This window comes from Solanum lycopersicum, chromosome 6 (genome assembly GCF_036512215.1).
Source record: "Solanum lycopersicum chromosome 6, SLM_r2.1".
NCBI lineage: Eukaryota > Viridiplantae > Streptophyta > Magnoliopsida > Solanales > Solanaceae > Solanum > Solanum lycopersicum.
This window is the reverse complement of record NC_090805.1, coordinates 48,014,878-48,036,734: the sequence shown is the minus strand read 5'-3', so window position 1 is coordinate 48,036,734 and position 21,857 is coordinate 48,014,878. Positions and strand designations below refer to the sequence as shown.

Genomic DNA, 21,857 nt, shown 5'->3' with positions numbered 1-21,857 from the left:
TATAGTTATTGATAATTTTATGTTTTTTTTTTATTAAGAATCATTACACGTGAGAAATATAAAACTAAGACATTAGAGATATGATGTATACACATATTACATAGATTAAATTAATGTATGAGTTAATTTATAATTGAGTATAATTATATCAGGGAGCCGTCTTAGCTCAGTGGTAGAGCGCGTGGCTTTTAACCACGTGGTCGTGGGTTCGATCCCCACAGACGGCGCAATTTTTCCTGCTTCTTTTTTTTTTGACCTGGCTACTTCTTACTTTATACTCGAAATTGTACAAATAATTGATAAATTCTAATTGAATGGCCCAAGTAGTATGAATAAAATCAAAGTTTCATTCATCATATCCATATATGCAATTGGTTTAGAAGGACAAACATATATACCTTAGCAAAATTATGTATTATTATGTAAATAATCTAAAAAAGACTAGCTTCATTTACATTGATTGATATTTTGTGTGTGAAGAACTTGTTATTTAGATAAATTTATAAGTGGATTAATCTTTGACATCAAAATTGATATTAGGTGTAAAACTAAAACTTTCCTCAAATGGAAGAAGATATAATTTGTATAAATATCATTTATTGAACTTTTAAATTTACAAATCATTTTCCAAAGGAATATCGATTTATCCAAACATTCTTTTTTTTAATCATAAAATATTTATAATAAATCAAATTGTATGCATTTGTTTAATCATACATACGAAAAATCTTAATATCAACAGATTTTTTTTATCATAAAAATAAGAAACCATAAACTAGTATTCAAATAATGTCACCAATGTTGGCTATCTTTGAGTAACACGACACAATTGAAGGAGGAATTTTACACTTTGGTATGATACCAACGTAAAATACACTCCTTATATAAATAAAATATATATTGTTTGCATATATAATTGGAATATATATATATATATATATATATATATATATATATATATATATATATATATATATATATTCTTATTTTCTATTTTGCAATTGCTTGGTACGAATTGCTTGGTACGAAGGATTAGAATACAAGTGAACGATATTATTTGATTTTATGTTAAGTTCATGTTTATCCCCGTTAAACAATAAAGATTCGTAGTTATTAGCTTTATATGCGCAATTTTCAATTTTAAGACTATAATATCATATAACTATTTTCAATAAAAAATTTAGAATAATAATAATAATATGATGATGATGATAATAATAATTGTTATGCCTAGTTTTAATACAGTTTCATTTTTAGAATTTGAATTTACTAATATTGGATTTATCCCATAAAATCCTATTTTTGGAGTAAAATACTTACTATTAAGAAAGATTGTATTCTCTGAACTCAAATTAAGAAATTAGGAGGGGTCATAAATTTTTGCACTCAATTTCGAGGCAAATTCTATTATTAATAATTATTCAACAATTTATTTATTTCATTAATTCTATAAATATTTCAAAATTATGATTCTTTGAATTGATAAATTTTTAAACCGCGGAGGAATAATCTTTGTTATAACCACTTCATCACACATGACTATAGTTGACCATTTTATTACTCAAAAAATAATAATTGGGATTGTAAATTTACCATTTTAAGTATATTTATTGATGGAGTCTTGAAATATATTTATGCATCATATTTTTAAAAAAATATTAATTTAATATTAATAAATTCAGGATATAATAAATAAAATAAAGTTATTAATTCTTGATTTATAAAATATGATGAATAAAAAAAATTAAATTAAAAAATATTTGATAAGTAAATAAGAATGATGGAAAGATTAATTTATTGCACTATATTTTTAGAATAGAACTATATAGATGAAAAATTAAAGATATTCACCGCGCTATAATAATTGTTTGTATATTTTTTCTGTTTTTAATTACTTGTTAATTTCTTCTTTTTTAATTATCCTTAATTATTTATCTATTTTGACAATTTAAGAAAGGAAGGTTTTTTTTTACCTTCATACCCTCAATTAATTATTTAGGAAATTGTAGAACTTTTTGGAAAACATAAGTTTTCAATTTTTTTCACTTCATAATTAATAAGAGTAAAATGATAAATTTACTACGTTAATCATTATTTTCTTAATGAATGTGTTAACTTAAAAGTGAACAAATAATTGAAGACGCATGGGTTATTAGTTTCGAATGCCATACAATTCTTGTTAATTATGAAATCAATGAATAGTTTTATACTTTATTTTTAATTTATCCTCATCATTAATTATATTTTAATTTTATTACATTTTTAATACATTATATTCACTATATTCGAAGAGCAATATAGTAAAATTGTCTTTCTATTTACAAATTTCGAAAGAAAGTTTACAAAATCAATAATGAACTTGGACAAAAATTATTTTAATTCCTAAAATAAATTCAGTTAATAATTCCAAATTCCAATAATCAAGCTTTGTCAAACACATTTCTCTTCCCATTCCCTCCAAAGTCCATACACCCCCACTTACACAGTCGCAGAACCTCCATTAACGACTAGCTCGGTCGCTCGCTCTAGGTAAGTTCAGTGAAGTATTTTTCTTCTCATTTTTTCTGTTCAATTTGCTTCAATTACTCAAATTCGCTTTCGTTTCAAAAACCCTAGCATCGAATTTCTGCTTAACAACAACTACTAGTTCAAATCTCTGTTTTGTCAAACAAGGAAGAGATATGCACTTGAAATTACTTCATGACGAGTTAATAGCAAGGGCGATTTAGTTTAGGAACTTCATTTTGTCTAATTTTTCTACTTTTCATAGCTTCGTATGTAAAATACCTTGCCAGGTGATGAATTTTGCCTTCTTCTTAGACGTAACACTGGTAACAGCTCCGATTTGGTGATTGTTGAATTTTGTTTCTTAATTTTCTTTCTTGCTGTTTGATTCTGCAGAAATAGAGTAGTCAGGGACTGTCAACATGTATATAAAACAGGTAATTAAAAGTCTATGTTTCTAAACAATTGTGTATGTATATGTTAGTGTTCTTTGGATGCTGACTTAGCTAGAGTGTTTCATACGGTTTTTTTTGTTGGGGCATTTCTTCTGTTGTAGGTCATCATTGAAGGGTATAAGAGTTATCGAGAACAAGTCGCCACTGAAGATTTCAGTCCAAAAGTTAACTGTGTTGGTAATGTCACCTTTACAGTTGGTATTGCCATGAAGTTGAGTTGTGTTGCATTTTGTTTTTTCAACTTAGAGATGTTTAAAATTTTCTTTTGTGCAGTTGGTGCAAATGGATCTGGCAAGTCTAACTTCTTCCATGGTGAGTTTCCCTGAAGTTTTCTGGCTCATATTTTGATGAGTACACACTACTTCTATTTATATATTTATTATGTTCTGCAGCAATCCGTTTTGTCATAAGCGACCTCTTTCACAATTTGCGCAGTGAAGAAAGACAGGCTTTGCTTCATGTATGTTCAACATTTCTTCTTTGGAAACTGCAGTAGTTCATGTCCTTACAATGTTTGTGATATCTCCTTTTTTTTCCACACAGGAAGGAGCAGGTCACCAAGTGTTATCTGCTTTTGTGGAAATTGTATTTGATAATTCGGACAATCGAATGCCGGTAATGTGTTAAACTTGGTATACATACACCTTTATGCCATTTGTTCTGGACAAACAGTTCTTGCCTCGCCATATTTGCAGTCATTAAGTTTCTAATCTGCAGTAGTTGGCTGATATATGGAGTATAATTTTGGCCACTCACTGTTACATTCCTTCGGCTAAAGTATGTAAAACCATTTATGTGCAGGAATAGTATGTGACTTTAGATGTGATGGCTTCTGTTGGTTCTTGAACTATTTTTATCTGCTTGGTCATTTCTCCCAGTGGTCCTTCTTTGTGACTCAGAGTTTGCTTACCTATCATATAGAAAAGTAAAGGGTGAAGCACACAATGTTTGAATATGATTTGTATTCTCTAATATTAAAAAAACACTACTATTAATTTTGGCTCGGATGTTTGGCCAATTTTTTTTTTTAATTGAAGTATATTTTCCTGTAGAGGAGAACATATCTCATGAACAATGTTTGTTGTTTGTGGACATTGATGGAAAGTTTGTGGTTGAGTTGTGGTTGGGGGGTTGTTAGTTCTAAGCATGGTTGGGTTTTTGTAATTGTAGATAGCACTGTTATGATGTCGATCTAATACGCACACACATGTTACCAGTTTCAAAAAAATAGCCTTGGATTTGGAAGTTTTGGAGCTTGAATGCTGCACCCTTCCGTCCCATTAGAAAAGGGAAGCACGAAAATGGTTTCTAGCGGCTTTACTCTTCAGTTGTGGTAGAAGAACAAGAAGAGGAACTGTTTCTTCCTGTTAAAGATTGCAAGGATAATTTATCCTCAAATGTTGGGGTTGTAATTTTAACCAAGCTACTGCTGAAAATTACGAGAAACATACTCTTGAGTAATAGTTACCCAAAAAGAGCTACATTGAAGATCTCTTTTGTTCTCACCTCTAAAAAAATGAGGACAGGTTTCCACTTTTTGAGTAATTTAGGGTCATATCTTTGCTGTAGAAAGAAGCAGAATAAGTTCCTATGATTATTGGAACAACTTGGTACTGAATTTTACCCCCTTAATTCAGATCAAATGATTTCCTTGAATCGTGGTAGGTAAAGAAATTGATAAATGAAGCGTCTGATCCTCCATTGTCATTTAGCAGCTCAGGTTCAAATTACCTGCCCCTCGGATGGGGGATATGTAAGTTTTTTGAAGAAAATAATGGCATAAATATATTTATTCAGCTTTAGGTACCAAGTTGGTGCTGACTGAGATTTGTAAGTCTGGTCTTTTATAGATAACAGAGCAAGAGATTCCAACAAGTCCATGCCATCAGACAACTCAGTTGCAAAAATTCCTTTGTGCCAATACACTATTCTTTTCATACATTTGAATTTAACAACAGCGATACCCTCCAACTTTCCTGAAAGTATCTTCATTTCTTGCCAACCAATTGTCCATGCTATGTATATTGGAATCTTTCATCCATATTCTATGCTTGTCAAACACTAATTGTTTTTTTGGAGTTCTCTTCTTTGTAATTGGCGGTATTATTGATATGATAATGGGCTCATATTGTTTAAAACGATGAGAAGATTGGGTAATTTCTGTTATGTCTTGAAACTCTTAAGTTCCCGTGATTTTCCTGTAATGGAACAGGGATGAAAGGCATGTTGTGATTGCTTCATTATTCCAGTACTTGTGGATGTTTAAACAGTATACTTTTTGACAGGTTGATAAGGAGGAAGTACGGCTGAGAAGAACAATCGGTCTCAAGAAGGATGAATATTTCTTGGATGGAAAACATATCACGTGAGTATTTTAAGAGTGTTGTTCATCTCTCCCTAACTTCTTTGCCTCTGCTGTCAGCTGAATGATAGAATCTTTTATTATGTTGCAGGAAGACAGAAGTCCAGAATTTGCTGGAAAGTGCTGGGTTTTCTCGGTCTAATCCTTATTATGTTGTGCAGCAGGGAAAGGTACGTTAATATTGCTTTTCTGCTTCTTGTTCATTTCTTATATTCTCCTCATTTTCTCTCGCAGATAGCATCATTGACATTAATGAAGGATTCAGAACGACTTGATCTACTGAAGGAAATTGGAGGGACACGTGTTTATGAGGAGAGGCGTCGAGAAAGTTTAAAAATCATGCAGGAAACTGGCACGTTATTATCAAAATTTATGCTTCTCGAGTATCAATGTTGTGTTGCTAACATTTTTGAAAATCAGGTAACAAGAGAAAGCAAATTATTCAAGTTGTTCAATACTTGGACGAGAGATTGAATGAGCTTGAACAAGAGAAGGAGGAACTGAAAAAGTATCAGCAGCTTGACAAGCAGCGTAAATCTCTGGAATACACTATTTATGACAAAGAACTTCATGATGCACGTCAGAAATTGAACGAGGTAAGTAGTCCAATAGCAGAGTTGAAAGATGATGGGAAAATTGTTCTTGAAGTTCTAAGTTCTAACATCAACATTGTTTGAGTTATCCTGAACTGGGCTTTAATTGTAAGTCATAATTCCCTATATTAAAATAAAATAAAATAAAAATTGTGAGTCATAGTTTAGACTTTAGATAATGTTACACTTAGAACCCGAGATATTAAATATTGCTTCTAGTGCACATATGATGAGAGTGAACAAAGGATGTGGTTTAATCTCATTAATTTCATGGACTCTTGCATTACACCTTTTTTATTTTAAATGCCAGGTCACAATAATATCTCGTATTTTTTTTCATTTAGATGCTTTTGAAGCTCCTTTCAATCGGCCACACATTTGTTAGTTTATTTGATGCTATTAATGTGGCTTGGGAGAAATGCTCCCTATTGAATTTGTAATCTGGTCAAGGGGAGCCTGAGTGTCCCATGATGGTGACTGCTCTTGTCTATGATAACAGATCATATTTTAGATAAGTGGCTGTATTTGCTTTATTACCAGTCATAAGTTAATGCAGGACTTTGATTGGTTGTGGTCTATCTGTCTACTTTGCTATGCAGCTTAATGTACAATTACTTTCATCAATTGCAGGTAGAAGAGGCTCGAAACAAAGTTGCAGAGAACTCTACTAAGATGTATGAGAGTGTGCTGGAGGCTCATGAAAAGTCCAAGGAGCTGGAGAAGTTGTCCAAAGATCTGACAAAAGAAATTCAAATTTTAAGCAAGGAGAAAGAAGCAGTAGAGAAACAGCGGACAGAGGCTATTAGAAAGCGAGCCCAGCTTGATCTTGATTACAAAGACCTTCAAGAGAAGATGTCCACAAATATTAAAGCTAAAGTAATCTTTATTTGCATGACAAATAATTATTCTTCCCAATTACAAGATTATAATGTCAAACTAGCTATAAGAATGAACTTGTCATATTATGCTTTCTTTGATTCAGGATGATGCTCAGAAACAACTCATGATTCTGGAGCGAGAAGTTCAAGAAACAAAGAATTCACTCAATGATATCAAGCCTTTGCATGAGAAACAAGTAAAAGAGGAGGAGGACATCACTAGAGGGTATGCCAATTGTATGAGGCTCGCTTTTTATCAAATCTAAGACTCTGATAGGCAAAATTTCAGAAAAACACTGACCTTTTAATTTCGCTACTAGAAAGAGTTTTGGTCCCTGAGCATATGACATTTCAAGAAAGACATGCTTTATGGGTTGTGTGCTTCTTAAACTATTTCATAAGGACAAAAAGGAAAATAATCAATGCCTGTTTGCTTATTTCTTGCTGGTCTCATCTGATACATAGCTTTGTACTGTCTGGTACAATGGCTGACGTTAATTTTATATAGCTATATGTGATCCAAAGATGCAAGATATGTGGTCAAGTTGTTTCTTAGTATGTGATTGTGTTTTGTATTTTGTTCCTGGTTGCTTTTTTCATATGCACTGGTGGTTGTTATATATTTGACAATCCTGGTGTCTTCAATAGGATTATGGATCGTGAAAAGAGACTTAGCATTCTTTATCAGAAACAAGGCCGTGCCACCCAATTTGCAAGCAAAGCTGCTCGGGACAAATGGCTTCAAAAAGAAATTGATGAATATGAGCGAGTTTTATCTTCAACCTTAATGCAGGTAATCATTGTTAAAATTCTTAACGCATGAAGCTATTTTGTTGTTTTCTTACTCTTTAAGTTTTACATTTATGAATGGTTAAGGACCCTCTGATACATGTGTATATAAAATGTATACTTGCTTTGGTGGCTGTTCATCAATAAGGAGTAGAGAGGGAGGCAACTGAAACTTTAGAGTCGAGTTTACGCTATTTTCTCCTCTTTCGATAAGCTTTTCACAGCCTAAACCCATAAAGCCAGTCCACTTGCAGCCATGTTAATCAAAATAACTAAATTTAATGACTTGGTCAAACACTATGCCTCGTATTATAAGGTTCTCTCACCAGGAAGCTTTCGGACCATCTTTTCCAGCCAGATAACAAACGATCACTCAACAATGAACATTAACTGTAAGCGGTCCTAACAAACTAGATGCACACACGCATCAAGGCATTCTGCCAACGAGCGAAGGCGATCACTCAAGATCACCATTTGAGTGTGATTCACTTTTCTGTTGAAAAGTACTATCGGCGAGATGCAATGAATTCATTTGCCTTCGACATGACTTTTTCAAATGGGATTTTGAGAAGGTGGAGTTCAGTAATTCAGTTAGTGATCGAGGAGAAGTTGACAAGAAGACAACTAATGGAATTGTCCGAAAGTCGCTATAGAGGATCTATTTTGAGGTTTTACACACTGTGTATGAAAGACAAAAAAAAATGGTCTTCAACTTATTATTTAGTTAACATAAAACTTAATGGTGTTTCCTTATATATTTACCTTTAAATATACAATTTTTAAATATATATTATAATCGTGGTCTATAGCATGACATTGTTGTATGGTTCTTTGGTAAAAAATTTCTCCCTTTTGGCCCTTTTCCATCATTTCTTCTTTCACTCAATTCACTTCAATTTATTATTTATTATTCCAAACAATCTTACTTTCTTACTTTAAAGGCCACAAAATCATAAAAAATAAAATGATAATGAAACAGGAATAACAATTATTATTGTTAACGAAAATAATTGTGGACAATTGAAGTATCTACTATTTATTTTTAGCAATTTATTTTTCTTATTAGGTATTTGTTTTCTTCTTTTAAGGGGCGAACTGTATTTTTGGAATTTTATTTTTCCTATTAAGTGTATGTTTTCTTCTCCCAAAAAGCATAATATTTGCGTATTTCTTTTTATTTTTGGCATTTTGTTTTTATTTTTCATATATGCTGTAAATTTAGGCATTGAATAGGTAATGTATTACGTCTCTTAGTTCATCATTGTTATTTATGTTGTCAATTTTTGCCTTTTCCCCCCTCAAATATTATTCTATATATTTCCTGAAAAACTCTACTATTAAGTCTATGATTGTGCACATTCATTGCTCACTTAGAAAGGAAAAACACTTTAAGAATTTTAACTATTTCAACATCATAAACCGTCAAAAATCTAAAACCTTTTTGTGAGCTTGCAACTTTTTTACCATTTGCTTCACAATTCTTCATCATAAGCCATCAACAAATTGATGCAATTTCCCCCCTATACCTGGTAGTGCTTGATTATTTATTTGGAATGGACTCAATCAACAAAGATTCACAAAGCTTAGCAAATGACTACATGTCAGTCTTTGTCTTCTAATCAATGGTTTGTGACTTTGTGTATAGAAATAATTACAGCCAGCAGTAATCTTATATAAACATGGAGCCAACAATGTAGTGTTTCAATAAGCTCTAATTGCACTTTTTGTGGAGTGATTAATTTGAAAATTATATCCTAAAATATGGAGGCAACAAAGCTTGGTATATCTTAGCATGGTGAAGGTGGGAACCAACTTTGTATGTGAAAATTATAACCAACTTGGTTATTTCTATCTAAATTCTGTATACCCATATATAAGCTTTGTATGTATCAAAATTTAATTGAAAAATGATTTCCTAATGTGTATCTAAATCACAATTATATTGTTGGAGAGCAACTTCTATTTTACTTGGAATTTGGGAAATATTAGTTATGAGGTTCCTAAGAGATGAAAATATTATAAAGCACTTCCATCTTTTGATTTCATTGTATTTTAGGAGTAATTGAGAGCTAAATAAAGGTTTTGAGAATCAAGCTTCGGTGATTTTATTTTGTATCATATTTTTTGTTTGATGTGTATTGGTTACCGTCGAAAATATAATTACATAATAAAATTGTATTCTCTCTAGAAAGTTAAGCTTTTACATGAGATGGTCACACACTTTAATATTAACATGGTAATAGAGTGGACAGAGGTCCTGGGATCGAACCTCACCTGTACCCTTATCAAAAAAATTTCCACTTGCTTGGCCCATGAAAAAGAATCAAGCCCACCCGTGAGGGGGCATGTTGAGAATGTAATTAAAAAATTTAATTGTGTTCTCTTCAGTGTTGTGAAAGGTGCTCGCCATAGCGCCTTTGGCGAATGGCGAGGCGAGGCGAGGTTGTGTCGCCATTATCCACTGAGGTGAGACGACCTTAAATAAGTGAAACGAGGCGACCCAATGGCAACGTAAATGGCATTGCCATTTTGATTTTTTTTTTTTTAAAAGTTTTAACTTAATAATATTAGGGTTTTTTTCTATTTTCAAACTTTCATCAGACTTTTGTGTATTCCTCTTCTTCTCTTCCTCGAGTCGCTGCTGCTTCTTCTCTTCCTCATTCGCTGCTCTCTTCTTCTCTTCCTAAGTCACTGCTCTCTTCTTCCTCTCTTTCCCTCGAGTTGCTTCTCCATTCGTGTATTTCTCTTTCACTCTTCACTGCTCCCTGCCTTCACTACTCTTTTTTTTCCTCTGTTTTCTTCACTCTCTATTTTGTCCCGGATTACTGTAAAATGCTTTCTGCTTTCACTGTGTTGTGGCTGCTGTCCATTATTTTTTTGAAAGAAAATCAATTCTTCTATAGTAATTATTATAGTATTTGTAATATATGTAATTGCTATTGAAATTTTGAATATTATATGTGCAATTAAACGTTTTTAATTTTTGGTATTAATTGGCGCCTCGGTTCAAAGAGGCAAGCGCCTCGCCGCGTGGCGAGGCAGACCCTTGTCGCCTTTTGTCGCCTCTCGCCGTCCAAAACACTGGTTCTCTTTAAAAACTTAAGCTTTTAGATGATGGTCACAGTTACTTGAGGATATGTGTACCAAAATAAAGAAAGAAGCTAATTTGAGGATGTACTTGTAATATTGATTTCTTATGCATTATATATTTACATAATTATCTAACATTAATGCGATCTCTTATGCATTATACTTTTACATAATTATCTGATATTAAGGAACTTACATTTCTAGCCTCTATTTATTTGTCTATCTGCATATAATATAATTTTGGTCTTGTGAAATTGATGCATGTGATGTGATCGTATATTATTTTCTGATTTATTTCCTTCTTTTCTCTTACTTGCACATTTTATTAATTTCAAATCCCATTTCTTTTAAAAAATATAACAGCTTGACTTTCCATCTTCCACTATAATTATTAGGAGTAGTATCTACTAAATGTCAGTTTTCATTTGTAGCATCAAGTCCTTTCCATCAATTAGATTTTTTTTTTAAAAATTATTTTGCTCAAGATCTATAGATTCAAAAATTCAATTCAATATGGTCAAGTAATTTTGTTCCTTTTTTGTAAATTGATGTAAAATCTTAGGTTTCTGGTAACTCTTAGTTTCAGAACGAGGGTGTTTGCATTATTTTTATGTTGAGATAAATTAAAAATAATATGTTTGATTTTCAATGAAAATTTAAGGATATATTTTGATTTTCCAAAATCCAATTCTTTGTTATTTTTAATATTCAAGAACAAAAGTTTTTTCACTATATTTAATTAGGTTTTTTGTGATTTTCGTGACTGCGCGAGGTGCGGACATGTTTACTAGTTATAGCGAAACCAGATGTCTTAACTTCAAGTTAGATGCCACCAACAATTATTTCTTTTATGATGCTTGGTGTTTAAAAGCAAGAGTATTTGCTGCTAGGAATTGATATAGAAATGAACTAGCTGAAGCAACTATTTCCATCCATAAAAGCTTAAAAATTTCCACGACTTTCTTCATTTATGTTAATTTCTTCCTCCATACTACTTCGAATTGTTCTTTATTGAGATGAGAGTCTATCGTAAACAACCTCTCAACCTCCTAGGCAATAGTAAAGTTTGGGTACCCTTTACTCTTTCCAGGCCCCACTTTGTGGGAATACACTGGATATGTTGTAGTAAAAGCTTAAAAACTTCACACGAGGTGAGACTCATAATGACAACGATTCAGCAGGCAAAGTTTCCTTCATATGGAGACAAAGACTTTTTTTTCTGTGGAGAATAAAGTCTCTGATACCATTGTTAGAAAAAGCTATAGTGACCACAGAATGTTCTTTATGTGTAACCTGATTAATCTAACAGGCAGCTTTTGTAAGCTCCCTTTCCTTCTTTCTACTTGTCATATTTTTGTTTGTCTTCTATTTTTTGCGTTAAATAAGAAGCTTTACTTTTACTAAAAAACTGAGGAAAAGATAAGTACTCATTACCATCACTACGATTCTCTACTTATTGTCTTAATTCCTTCTTTTTCTATCTCAGGAGAAAAAACTTCAAGATGAAATTGATCAGCTTAAAAATGACATGAGAGATCAAGATGATATAATCAAAGTTCGTAAAGTTGAAGTGGACAAAAAAGAAACCTTCATATCTGGTTATCGAAATGCTTATAATCAGTATAAAGTGGATAGAGACAAGCTGCATAATGAGCGGAAGTATGATTCTTTTCAGTTATCTTAGGCTTATATGAGTGTTTTTCGAGCAGTATAATAGAAATATCTGAACTCTGCAATTTCGTATTTGTGTTCGTCCCAGGTCTCTGTGGACACAGGAGACTGAACTGACTACTGAAATTGAACGGCTTAAAGCTGAAGTTGTGAAGGCTGAGAAAAGCCTAGATCATGCAACTCCTGGTGTGAGTAACTTCTTTAACATGTCATCCATGTAACATTCTTGGGCTATATAGTTCCAACTTTAAAAGCTTGGCACTTTTCTTTCCCCCCCCCTTAATTTTATCAATGGTAGTAATCCTGTCTTCTAATATTTAACACCTGATTGATAAAAGAAATAAAAAATATTTAACACTTGATTGCCAGGTGGCCTGGTATGAAGTTTGAATTGCCCCTGTTATCAGTAGGTGTCTCATAACTGCGTCTAATGGGCATTATGTATTCGCCAGGGAGGATGGTCCAGTGAAATCCCTTGTTTTTTACTCTTGAGCCTAAACCAACTCGAAATACTTGTTTTCACGAGTTGAGATTGTCAAAGAATTAAAATTTTCTGAAGCAAAAAAAAACCCGAAGATCCCTGGAACTGTGATGTATAAGTAAAATATAGGTATTTCGTGTCACAATCTACAAGACCTATTCGTGGGAGACAGGCTAAGCCTAGTATCATATAATGTCGATTATTAGGTTAAGAGATAAGATCACCAGAAAAAGCGCTTACCCAGGTGGTACCATATGTACAACTACAATAAGAGTTAACGTAGAAATAGTAAATGTACAAAGGAACACAAAACTGTGATAGGCCAAATTAGCCTGATTATGGATAGTCTCTTAAGTCTTTTCTATATAATTCTAACTTTCTAAGTGAACTCAAAGAATAAACCTTTGAGGTTTTCAATTTCAACTTTCTTAATTAGGGGTCTTCTCATTTTCAAAGCATCTTACAATTATTTATATCATGATATTGTCTGAGACTGCATTCCCATGTTTTTCCCTGGTTGTTAGATCTTTATTCCGAGAGAATAGGGAATAGAAGACAAAACTGAAATGGATGATTAACTATGTCATTTCTATATTTTAACTTACCCGAAATAGCATGTATTCCTGCACAATAAATATGCTAGATTTCTCATTACTTTTTTTCCCCGGAAATTCTCAGGATATTAGAAGGGGTCTGAATTCTGTAAGGAGGATTTGCAGAGAGTATGAAATCTCTGGAGTGTTTGGACCAATTTTTGAGTTGCTTGAATGCGAGGACAAGTTTTTTACAGCTGTTGAAGTTACTGCTGGAAACAGGTATTGATCAAAGTTCTGCCAAGGACAAGAAGATGCTGATTATTGTCTTTTGCAGCTTGCCAAGCTACAACACTGCTTTGTATCTGTTCGATGCTTATACTGACACGACTTGCTCTCTCTGTCTTTGCAGCTTATTCCATGTGGTGGTTGATAATGATGAAACATCAACTAAAATTATTAGACACCTCAATGCCCAAAAAGGTGGACGAGTTACATTTATTCCATTGAACAGGGTTAAAAAACCATATGTTAATTATCCCCAGGGCTCTGATGTGATTCCGCTTCTGAAGAAATTGAGGTTTTCTGATTCATATAGTAGGGCATTTGAGCAGGTCTGTAATTTTTTTCACGTAGTATTGCAATATTCTCAATCACTTCAGTCATGACCTAACCAGCCTTTTGTGTCTGGTCCTTTGGGGCTTTCGTGATAGATTTTCACTTGCCTAATCTGTTTAGGATCAGTACAATTTTAATTTTTGTTCATTTAGATCTTTATATACTTCATCCATGATCATTAAAAAAAGAAAAAACTAAGTTGTGGCTGTGGTTGTCTTCTCTACTCTTTTAATGGAAGTTTGACTGGATTGTGGAGTAACCATCTCGATTCAATTTGTATTTTTGTTCTTTTAGCTTTAGTATATTCAGTAAAGCTGTTATTACTTCTCACGCCTATCATTCCAGTAAAGATTTTATATATATATCTCTGCTAGGTGTTTGCAAGAACTGTAATTTGTCGAAATCTGGATGTTGCCACCAGGGTTGCTCGTACCGATGGGCTTGACTGTATCACTCTGGAAGGTTAGGTCTTGAGTGACCTTATTTTCGACAACTTTTGATTGGTTTTTAGTAGAATTAGCCTGATCTGACCTGCCTTGTTTTTGCAGGTGACCAAGTTAGTAAAAAAGGTGGCATGACTGGTGGATTTTATGATCATAGACGCTCAAAACTGAGGTTTATGAGCACCATCAAACAGAATACAGTGTCCATCAACCTGAAGGAGCGTGAACTTGAGGAAGTTAGATATAAACTTCAAGATATCCTTACTGGGTTTCTTTACGTCTTAACATTGTCCATTACCCTTTTTACTTTACTGCGTTATTCTTTTCGATCTTTGCTAATACTATTTCTGAAGGTAATTCCCTAGACTTCTGCATACACTCCACTCATTTTGTGCTGGACATCACACATCTTTGGCTATGTTACACGATTAGTGGTTTCTAGCAACTGTGAAATTTTAGCTAACTAGTAGGTGCTAACACCTGTGGAACTTTTCCTCAGATGATGTGGTTTGAACTCAAACTAGAAACTTAGTTAATGAAACAACCGCTAATGTTATAATTGCATGTGTGTTCTTTCCTCATCATTTTAATTTGCGAAAGGGGCTTACAGTGCACGAAATGCTCATTTCGTAGTGAGAGGTGGGAGTATATGTACAGCCTTCTCCTTCCTTTTGTGCAAGAGAGGCTGTTTCCATGCATGTTTCCTCCAACTTGTAAGTTCATCAAGGAAGCAACTCAGCTGCCGCACCATTGTCTATTCACTTTCATGTGAATTTGATTTCGTGTATAAATGAGTCACGTGCATTTAGTTAATTGCTTGAATAATCTAATATATCGTACTTGTGTGCTTCTAGGTGAACTGTGGACACAAATTACAAGTGCTATTTATTTGAAATATATAGACAGACATACTAAAATGCCAGTAGTTAGTGCTCTATAAGTTGGATTAAACAGTGTGGAGATATTTTCAGGTTGACATCCAGTCTGCCTCGTTAAGCAAATCAATCTTCTGGTAAGGCACCACAGAAAGTTGAGGACTGGGTGGCAGGCTACAAAAGCTGAAATGCCAAAAACTTGTGGCAGCCTGAGTGTTGTATGATCTCTATTAACTAATACAATTTGAACATAAGTCTTCTCACTTGAGCTTGGAATGTATTAAAAGAATTAATGAGCTCTGAGATTATGGAACTTCAATATGTACAAAATTAATACTTTTTAATTCCGGGGTTTTCTTTTATAATAAATTGGAACAAAATTCCCTTCATTCCTTTTACTGTTTCACTCAACATGCATCGCTTATTTTCTTTTACTCTTGAAAGTGCTGACAACATTGTTTGTGTGGATTAGAAAGTTAGAGGCAACAACAAGGTCTTATAGTTCTCCTTTCTTGGTGTCACGTGCTTCATTTATCCAGTGTTTTAAGGATGTTCAAAGTATACCTTTCACCTTTTGTTCTTTCACTTAGCTTTTCCCACAGATAGACCAGAAAATTAATGAACTTGTGGCTGAGCAGCAGAAAAATGATGCTGGCCTGGGTCACGACAAGTCTGAGTTAGAACAGCTTAAACAAGACATTCTTAATGCTGAAAGACAGAAACAATCCATCTTAAAAGCTCTTCAAAAGAAGGTGCGTTCTGTTGAAAATCTTTTGAATTTCTTGCTTCTACTGTGTTTCTTCTACAATTAGAGACTGTTGATATGTGCAGGAGAAACTGCTTGGTAATATTCTGAGTCAAATAGATCAGCTCAGAGCTAGTATAGCTATGAAACAAGATGAAATGGGAACAGAACTTGTTGATCATTTAACGCCGGAAGAGCGAGATTCTTTGTCACGTTTGAACCCTGAAATCACGGCCCTGAAGGAGCAGCTGATTGCTTGCAGGGCAAATCGGATAGAGGTTTGTCGGTGTCAATATTACTTAAGTCAGTATATGACATGTTGATACAAATTAGTCTCTCGTTTTCGATTGGCTTTTGTAGACTGAAACTAGAAAAGAGGAGCTTGAGATGAATCTGTCAACAAATCTTGAAAGACGAAAGCAAGAGTTAATGGCGATGAATTCTTCTGTCGACGTTGATATGCTACAGGCTGAAGTTGAGAGCAAGTATCAGGAACTCAAGGATGCGGACTCACTAGTTGATCATGTCACCAAAGAGCTTACAAGTGAGTTCATTATTTGTTTTTGAAGCTTTTGATATCGTATACACTCAACATTTCTAATACAATAAGATGGCCTGCCCAGGGGTTTCTCGAAATATAGATGAACGAAACAAGAGGCTCAAGCAGATCAAACAGGAAAAGGATAACCTGAAGGCAAATATTCTCTATTCTATTTCAAGTTCACATGGCCTGTTTTGTTTTGGGCTAATACATAACAACTTTTACAGGCTCTTGAAGATAAGTATCAGAATACACTTCAGGATGAAGCAAGAGAACTGGAACAGATGCTAAGTAAACGGAACACCTATCTTGCAAAGCAAGAAGATTACTCTAAGAAAATTCGGGAACTGGGTCCTTTATCTTCTGATGCCTTTGAGACGTATTGCTCTTCCCTAAATATGCATATATCCTTTCCGGCATTTGAATATGGAGAACTTTTTTTTGCCGTCATTTCTTTCATAGTTTATCTTGATAGATTTTCTTGTGTTAGAAGTCACAAGCATTCGGATATAAATCCAACCGCGAGCGACTGTGATGATCATAAATTCTGTTTAAATGGTGAAATTGTAAGGTGAAGAGGATTCTTGACAGTATTCCCCTTAGGTATTCAACAAAATCTAATCAATAAAGGAACAGTGATACATAGTAATATTTTCTAGAAAATGAGGTTGGAGCATAGGTTGTTCCATATGTTTGGTTTGTTTGGTGAACATCCATAGGATGTTAGAAACTTTAGAATAAGAACTAATGACTGAATTGCCTATTTAAGTATCTTATTCTGCATGTAGAAGAACCTTTAAGACCAATAACTTAATTTTTAGGTCTGGTCTCGGGAGTGCTTCGGATCATTGTTCATCAAAACATTGTAAACTGTCATATGAGTACAGTTTGAACTTGTTCAAGTATTTGCATGTAGTTTGAAATGATGCTTTAATTATTCACGTCCTAGAAGTGAACTCTCTCGTATTCTTCCAGCAGAATGTTGAAATTCTAGTATAGACATATTTCTGATACATCTGAGTAGCTAAATAATTGATGAAAATAGGGAATTGTGTGAAATTGATGGTTGTTGAAAGTGAGGCGAGTTTGGCGTCTGTATTACTGAGGAAAATGTCTAGATCGCTGAAAAGCATTTGTGTCCATCTCTTTCCGTTGTAGTTTGATCTTGTTCATACTTGTGTGTTGCTGCTTTTTGTCACTCGAGAGTAAGACAGTAAGTTATCATCTTTTATATGCTTCTTATAATTGCATTTGTTTTTAGTCCTTTTAAATGTCTTCTTAATGACAGGAATAGCTTCTAGACCTGTTTCCTTGTTGCCTTCTACCCCTTCTAAAAAGTCTAGGAAAGTAAATGTGGAGATACTCCAAAGCATGCCTTATAGTATAAACCTGTGTTCAAGTGTTCAGTTGTTAAAATATGTGCACATTATAAAGCCTTTTGACCTCTAAAATTTTATTTTAGACTAGGAATAGTTTTCTTTTTTTAAAAATAGGAGGTGATATGTGTACATCCAATATTACCTTTAGACAGGTTCATTGGCTTTTGTTCTTCTGACATAATGGTTGGAACTGCTTGATTGCTAGTTGACTACAAATATAATGAGGGTGTTTGTAAATGTAAAATTAATGCCATTATTTAAATTCTAGGTACAAAAGAAAGAACGTAAAAGAATTATATAAGATGCTGCACAAGTGTAACGAGCAGCTGCAACAGTTCAGCCATGTAAATAAAAAGGCACTTGATCAATATGTAAACTTTACTGAGCAAAGAGAAGAACTCCAAAGAAGGCAAGCTGAACTGGATGCTGGGGATGAGGTATATAAAGCATGTATTTTGTGGATTTGAACTTGTGATGTTTATCTTTTGATACCAGTTGAGTTTGGCTCCCTTCATTTGTCTTGCATCAATCTTGGCAGAAAATCAAGGAACTTATATCTGTTTTGGATATGAGGAAGGATGAATCAATTGAGCGCACGTTCAAGGGTGTGGCTAAACATTTCCGTGAAGTATTCTCTCAGCTTGTACAAGGAGGTCACGGGTTCTTAGTTATGATGAAGAAAAAGGTTTGTTTTGTTTGTCACATAGCACATTATGTGTCTTTCTGTTGGGCTACCTCTTGCTCATTTTCGTACTTCCTCTAGTTCTGTTCGAAGTTCTCATTATGGTGCACTTGCAATAAACAGATCCTGTGATGTTAGAATATGAATAGGTTTGTACAATCCTATTAGAATAGGAATAGGTTTATATATTCCTATTTAGAATAGAATAGGAATAGAAATAAAAATAGGAATAGTAAATAGTATCCTACTTGGTAAAGGATTGTATTCTGGTGTCTATAAATAGTGTTTCCATGTTATAATGTATACAATAACAATTCAATAATATTCTTTTCCTATATTTGTCACAGGGTATATGAGAAGTCTCATGGAAATTAAACCATAATTTATACAAATGAGTTATTATATAAGTCATGTAGATATGTTCAAACAAAGTGCAAATATAGACTTTAAGAGATATAAATTTTGGAAATAAAAATGTCTTAATGAGAGTAATCAATATGGTTACATATGGCCAAGTACCTCTCCACAGTGGAAGGTAAGAAACAGAAACTCAACAGATGGTGCTCAACAAATTATTTGAAGAGGAAATACTTGAAAAACAATAAACTTATAGAATTGGCAATATAAGAAAGTGAAAGCATATCGATTACTGAACTTTCTGAATGCTTAGCTGGCTTAGAGAATCAAAATATCTCACTCATGGAGTATTCATTAGATTACATACAGCTAGAACTTAAACTTCAAAGGAAGAATTCAATAAATTCTCCAATGAAAAATGGAGAGATTAAGAGCCTAATAAATGGAGTAGCACTTAAACACAGCGACAGACATAACTGTATAGCATATTAGTTATACGAGTGGTCCTCTGAGCATAAAAAAAAGTTGCATGAGTGGTATCCGGATTGTTAACCTTCTTGTTGTAATTTCTAAGTATTAATGCCAGTGCCAGATAATATACAGTTATTCACTTAGGGATTACATACCTGTGGCTAGCTTTTTTTTAACTTAGTAACTTGGTATTATATCACAACCAGTACATGGGTTGTACTGTAACCTTGTATACATATGTACTGCAAATTTTACTGCCCTGAACCTAAATTGAGTCTAGATCATCAACTATAGAGGCAGTTTCATTTGAGTATATCTTGTTACTCCAAAAACATAACACAACGGAGTTTAGTTTAACCTTGCTCACTATTCTCTATGCTCTCAAAACACCTAGAACTCCTCTATTTCCAAGTTGACCACCATATAGCAGCAGGGATAGTTCTCCATCTCTCTGTTTTTAGCATGTACTGCTGCTTACTCTAGCTCTTCAGAGCCTCTGAGACTTTCCTGGGCATGTCCAGGAGATGTCTTGGAGACTTAGAAATATTCTCTGTAGCTAAAGGGTGTAAGTGCAGTGTAGAAACAGATGGTTCACTGTCTCATATGTTTCCTCACAAAGAAAATATCTCGAGCATAAGGTTATCCCTTTCTTCATCACATTGTCCTGAGTCAAAGCTGCTTCTTAGGCCAATAACCAGATGAAAACAGGATATTTTGTAAGGCATACTATTTTTTCCAAATTTGCTTTCATGGCCAGTTTAGATTATGATTGCTAGGTCGGCTAATATATTCCTTATTTGCAATATGACTTCCTAGGGCTAATGGTATTTCTTTGGTTCTCGCTTTCTAATTTCTCCTTAAAATCATTAGATTCCACCATTATAACATGGGTGATGGAATAATTGTTGCCGCCTCTTCATTTCCTGTCAAGAAAACACAATTGATGGTCCCAGAAACATCTGTGTATTATTACCTCTGTAGGTGTCCTTTAATTGTGTATTGCATGTAACATTGTCAACAAGCATTACTAAGCTGATGCATACTTGGCTAGTTATCATCATCAGAATTTGCCTGTATAAAATGGTAGTTTTCACATTTATTTTGTATGGATGAACTTCTGGAAGTACATGGGTCTGTGTAAGCTGGCTTTCTTAAGTGATGAGGATCACTAGAGTCTTGTGTTGTTGCTTCTAGGATGGTGAGGAAGATGACAATGATCCTGATGATGATGAGCCGCGTGCTGATGCAGAGGGAAGAGTTGAGAAATATATTGGTGTGAAAGTGAAGGCATGTATTTCTTACCATTTTATCTTCTGCTGTTTGTGATCATCTCATCAAGTCATCATTATTGAATTCTATTTTGGAGCAGTAGTTCCGATAATCATACAAAAAAAACTAGTCATCGTATTCTTGTGCTGTTTACACAATTATTTTGAAATCTGTATCTTTGAGCTAATTTTCAATTGGTACTTCAATTGAATTTAATGTTCTTATGATAGGTGTCGTTCACTGGACAAGGAGAAACACAGTCAATGAAACAGTTATCAGGGGGCCAGAAAACTGTGGTAGCACTGGCACTTATATTTGCCATACAAAGATGTGATCCTGCCCCATTTTATCTTTTTGATGAGATAGATGCAGCACTAGATCCTCAGTACAGAACAGCCGTGGGGAGTATCCTAGAGTTGAAATGATTTTCTGTGTTTTTTCTTCTCTCTCTACTGTCTCCTCGTTTCCTTTGACTGTAATTTGCTAGATATGGTTCGTGATTTGGCAGACAGGGGTAGCACGCAATTTATCACGACGACATTTCGCCCGGAGCTCGTGAAGGTGGCTGATAAGATATATAGTGTGAGCCACAAAAATAGAGTTAGCAAGGTCACTGTTGTATCCAGGGAAGGAGCCTTAGATTTTATTGAGCAGGATCAGTCACATAACTGACTGAGGTGAGTAAGAAGAGCTTTTCGATTTGTGTTTAGTTAAGCTATTCAATTAATGACTTAGTCATTTAATTGGTTTTAATTTATTTTCTGGTAAAGTCGCACAAGAGAGGTGTGGAGGGCTGGTGAAAGAAGCTTTTCTGCTACTGCGCTGCTTGTTATTGCTGATGATTCGTTGTGGGATATGCTGAATCGTTGGTTGTGAAATATTGATGCTAATGTTTAATGTATGTTATGGGTGTTGATTTCTGTAAATGTAGAAAACTTTATTGATGTAACGTCTACTTCATACAGCTGCACTTATTAATATATCATATATATATATATATATATATTATATTATATTATAAGTAGGAAGAAGAGTTGAATTATGATTTTACCCTCCAATAAATTAAAATGTTTTAATAAGTCGAATGAAAATTGTAATGACTTTTGAATTATCTCAGATT

At 33.8% G+C, this 21,857-nt stretch overlaps 2 protein-coding genes and 1 non-coding gene across 3 annotated transcripts in view; all 3 read left to right on the top strand.

Annotated features, from left to right (window-relative positions):
* Nucleotides 1–155: 155 nt before the first annotated feature.
* Nucleotides 156–227, top strand: TRNAK-UUU (transfer RNA lysine (anticodon UUU)). The gene has a single exon. It is a non-coding gene; the product is annotated as a tRNA-Lys (tRNA).
* Nucleotides 228–2,332: 2,105 nt separating this feature from the next.
* LOC100125911 (structural maintenance of chromosomes protein 3) lies at nucleotides 2,333–21,758 on the top strand. The gene is made up of 30 exons (XM_069298816.1): nucleotides 2,333–2,529; nucleotides 2,902–2,942; nucleotides 3,062–3,137; nucleotides 3,234–3,272; nucleotides 3,353–3,420; nucleotides 3,504–3,575; nucleotides 5,246–5,325; nucleotides 5,414–5,492; nucleotides 5,557–5,674; nucleotides 5,743–5,918; nucleotides 6,546–6,791; nucleotides 6,898–7,019; nucleotides 7,442–7,586; nucleotides 12,159–12,331; nucleotides 12,432–12,531; nucleotides 13,503–13,639; nucleotides 13,770–13,971; nucleotides 14,350–14,437; nucleotides 14,524–14,674; nucleotides 15,895–16,045; nucleotides 16,125–16,316; nucleotides 16,399–16,582; nucleotides 16,662–16,732; nucleotides 16,807–16,958; nucleotides 18,227–18,395; nucleotides 18,497–18,643; nucleotides 20,663–20,755; nucleotides 20,968–21,142; nucleotides 21,225–21,414; nucleotides 21,508–21,758. The coding sequence occupies exons 2-29, from the start codon at nucleotides 2,928–2,930 to the stop codon at nucleotides 21,407–21,409; spliced, it is 3,606 nt and encodes a 1,201-aa protein (XP_069154917.1). The 5' UTR covers nucleotides 2,333–2,529; nucleotides 2,902–2,927; the 3' UTR covers nucleotides 21,410–21,414; nucleotides 21,508–21,758.
* Nucleotides 4,526–21,857, top strand: part of EIL4 (protein ETHYLENE-INSENSITIVE 3-like 4) — a 54,344-nt gene continuing 37,012 nt past the window's right edge. Inside the window, exon 1 of the mRNA XM_069298710.1 lies at nucleotides 4,526–4,570. The gene's annotated coding sequence lies outside the window, so the exon portion shown is untranslated. The remainder of the gene's footprint in view (nucleotides 4,571–21,857) is intronic.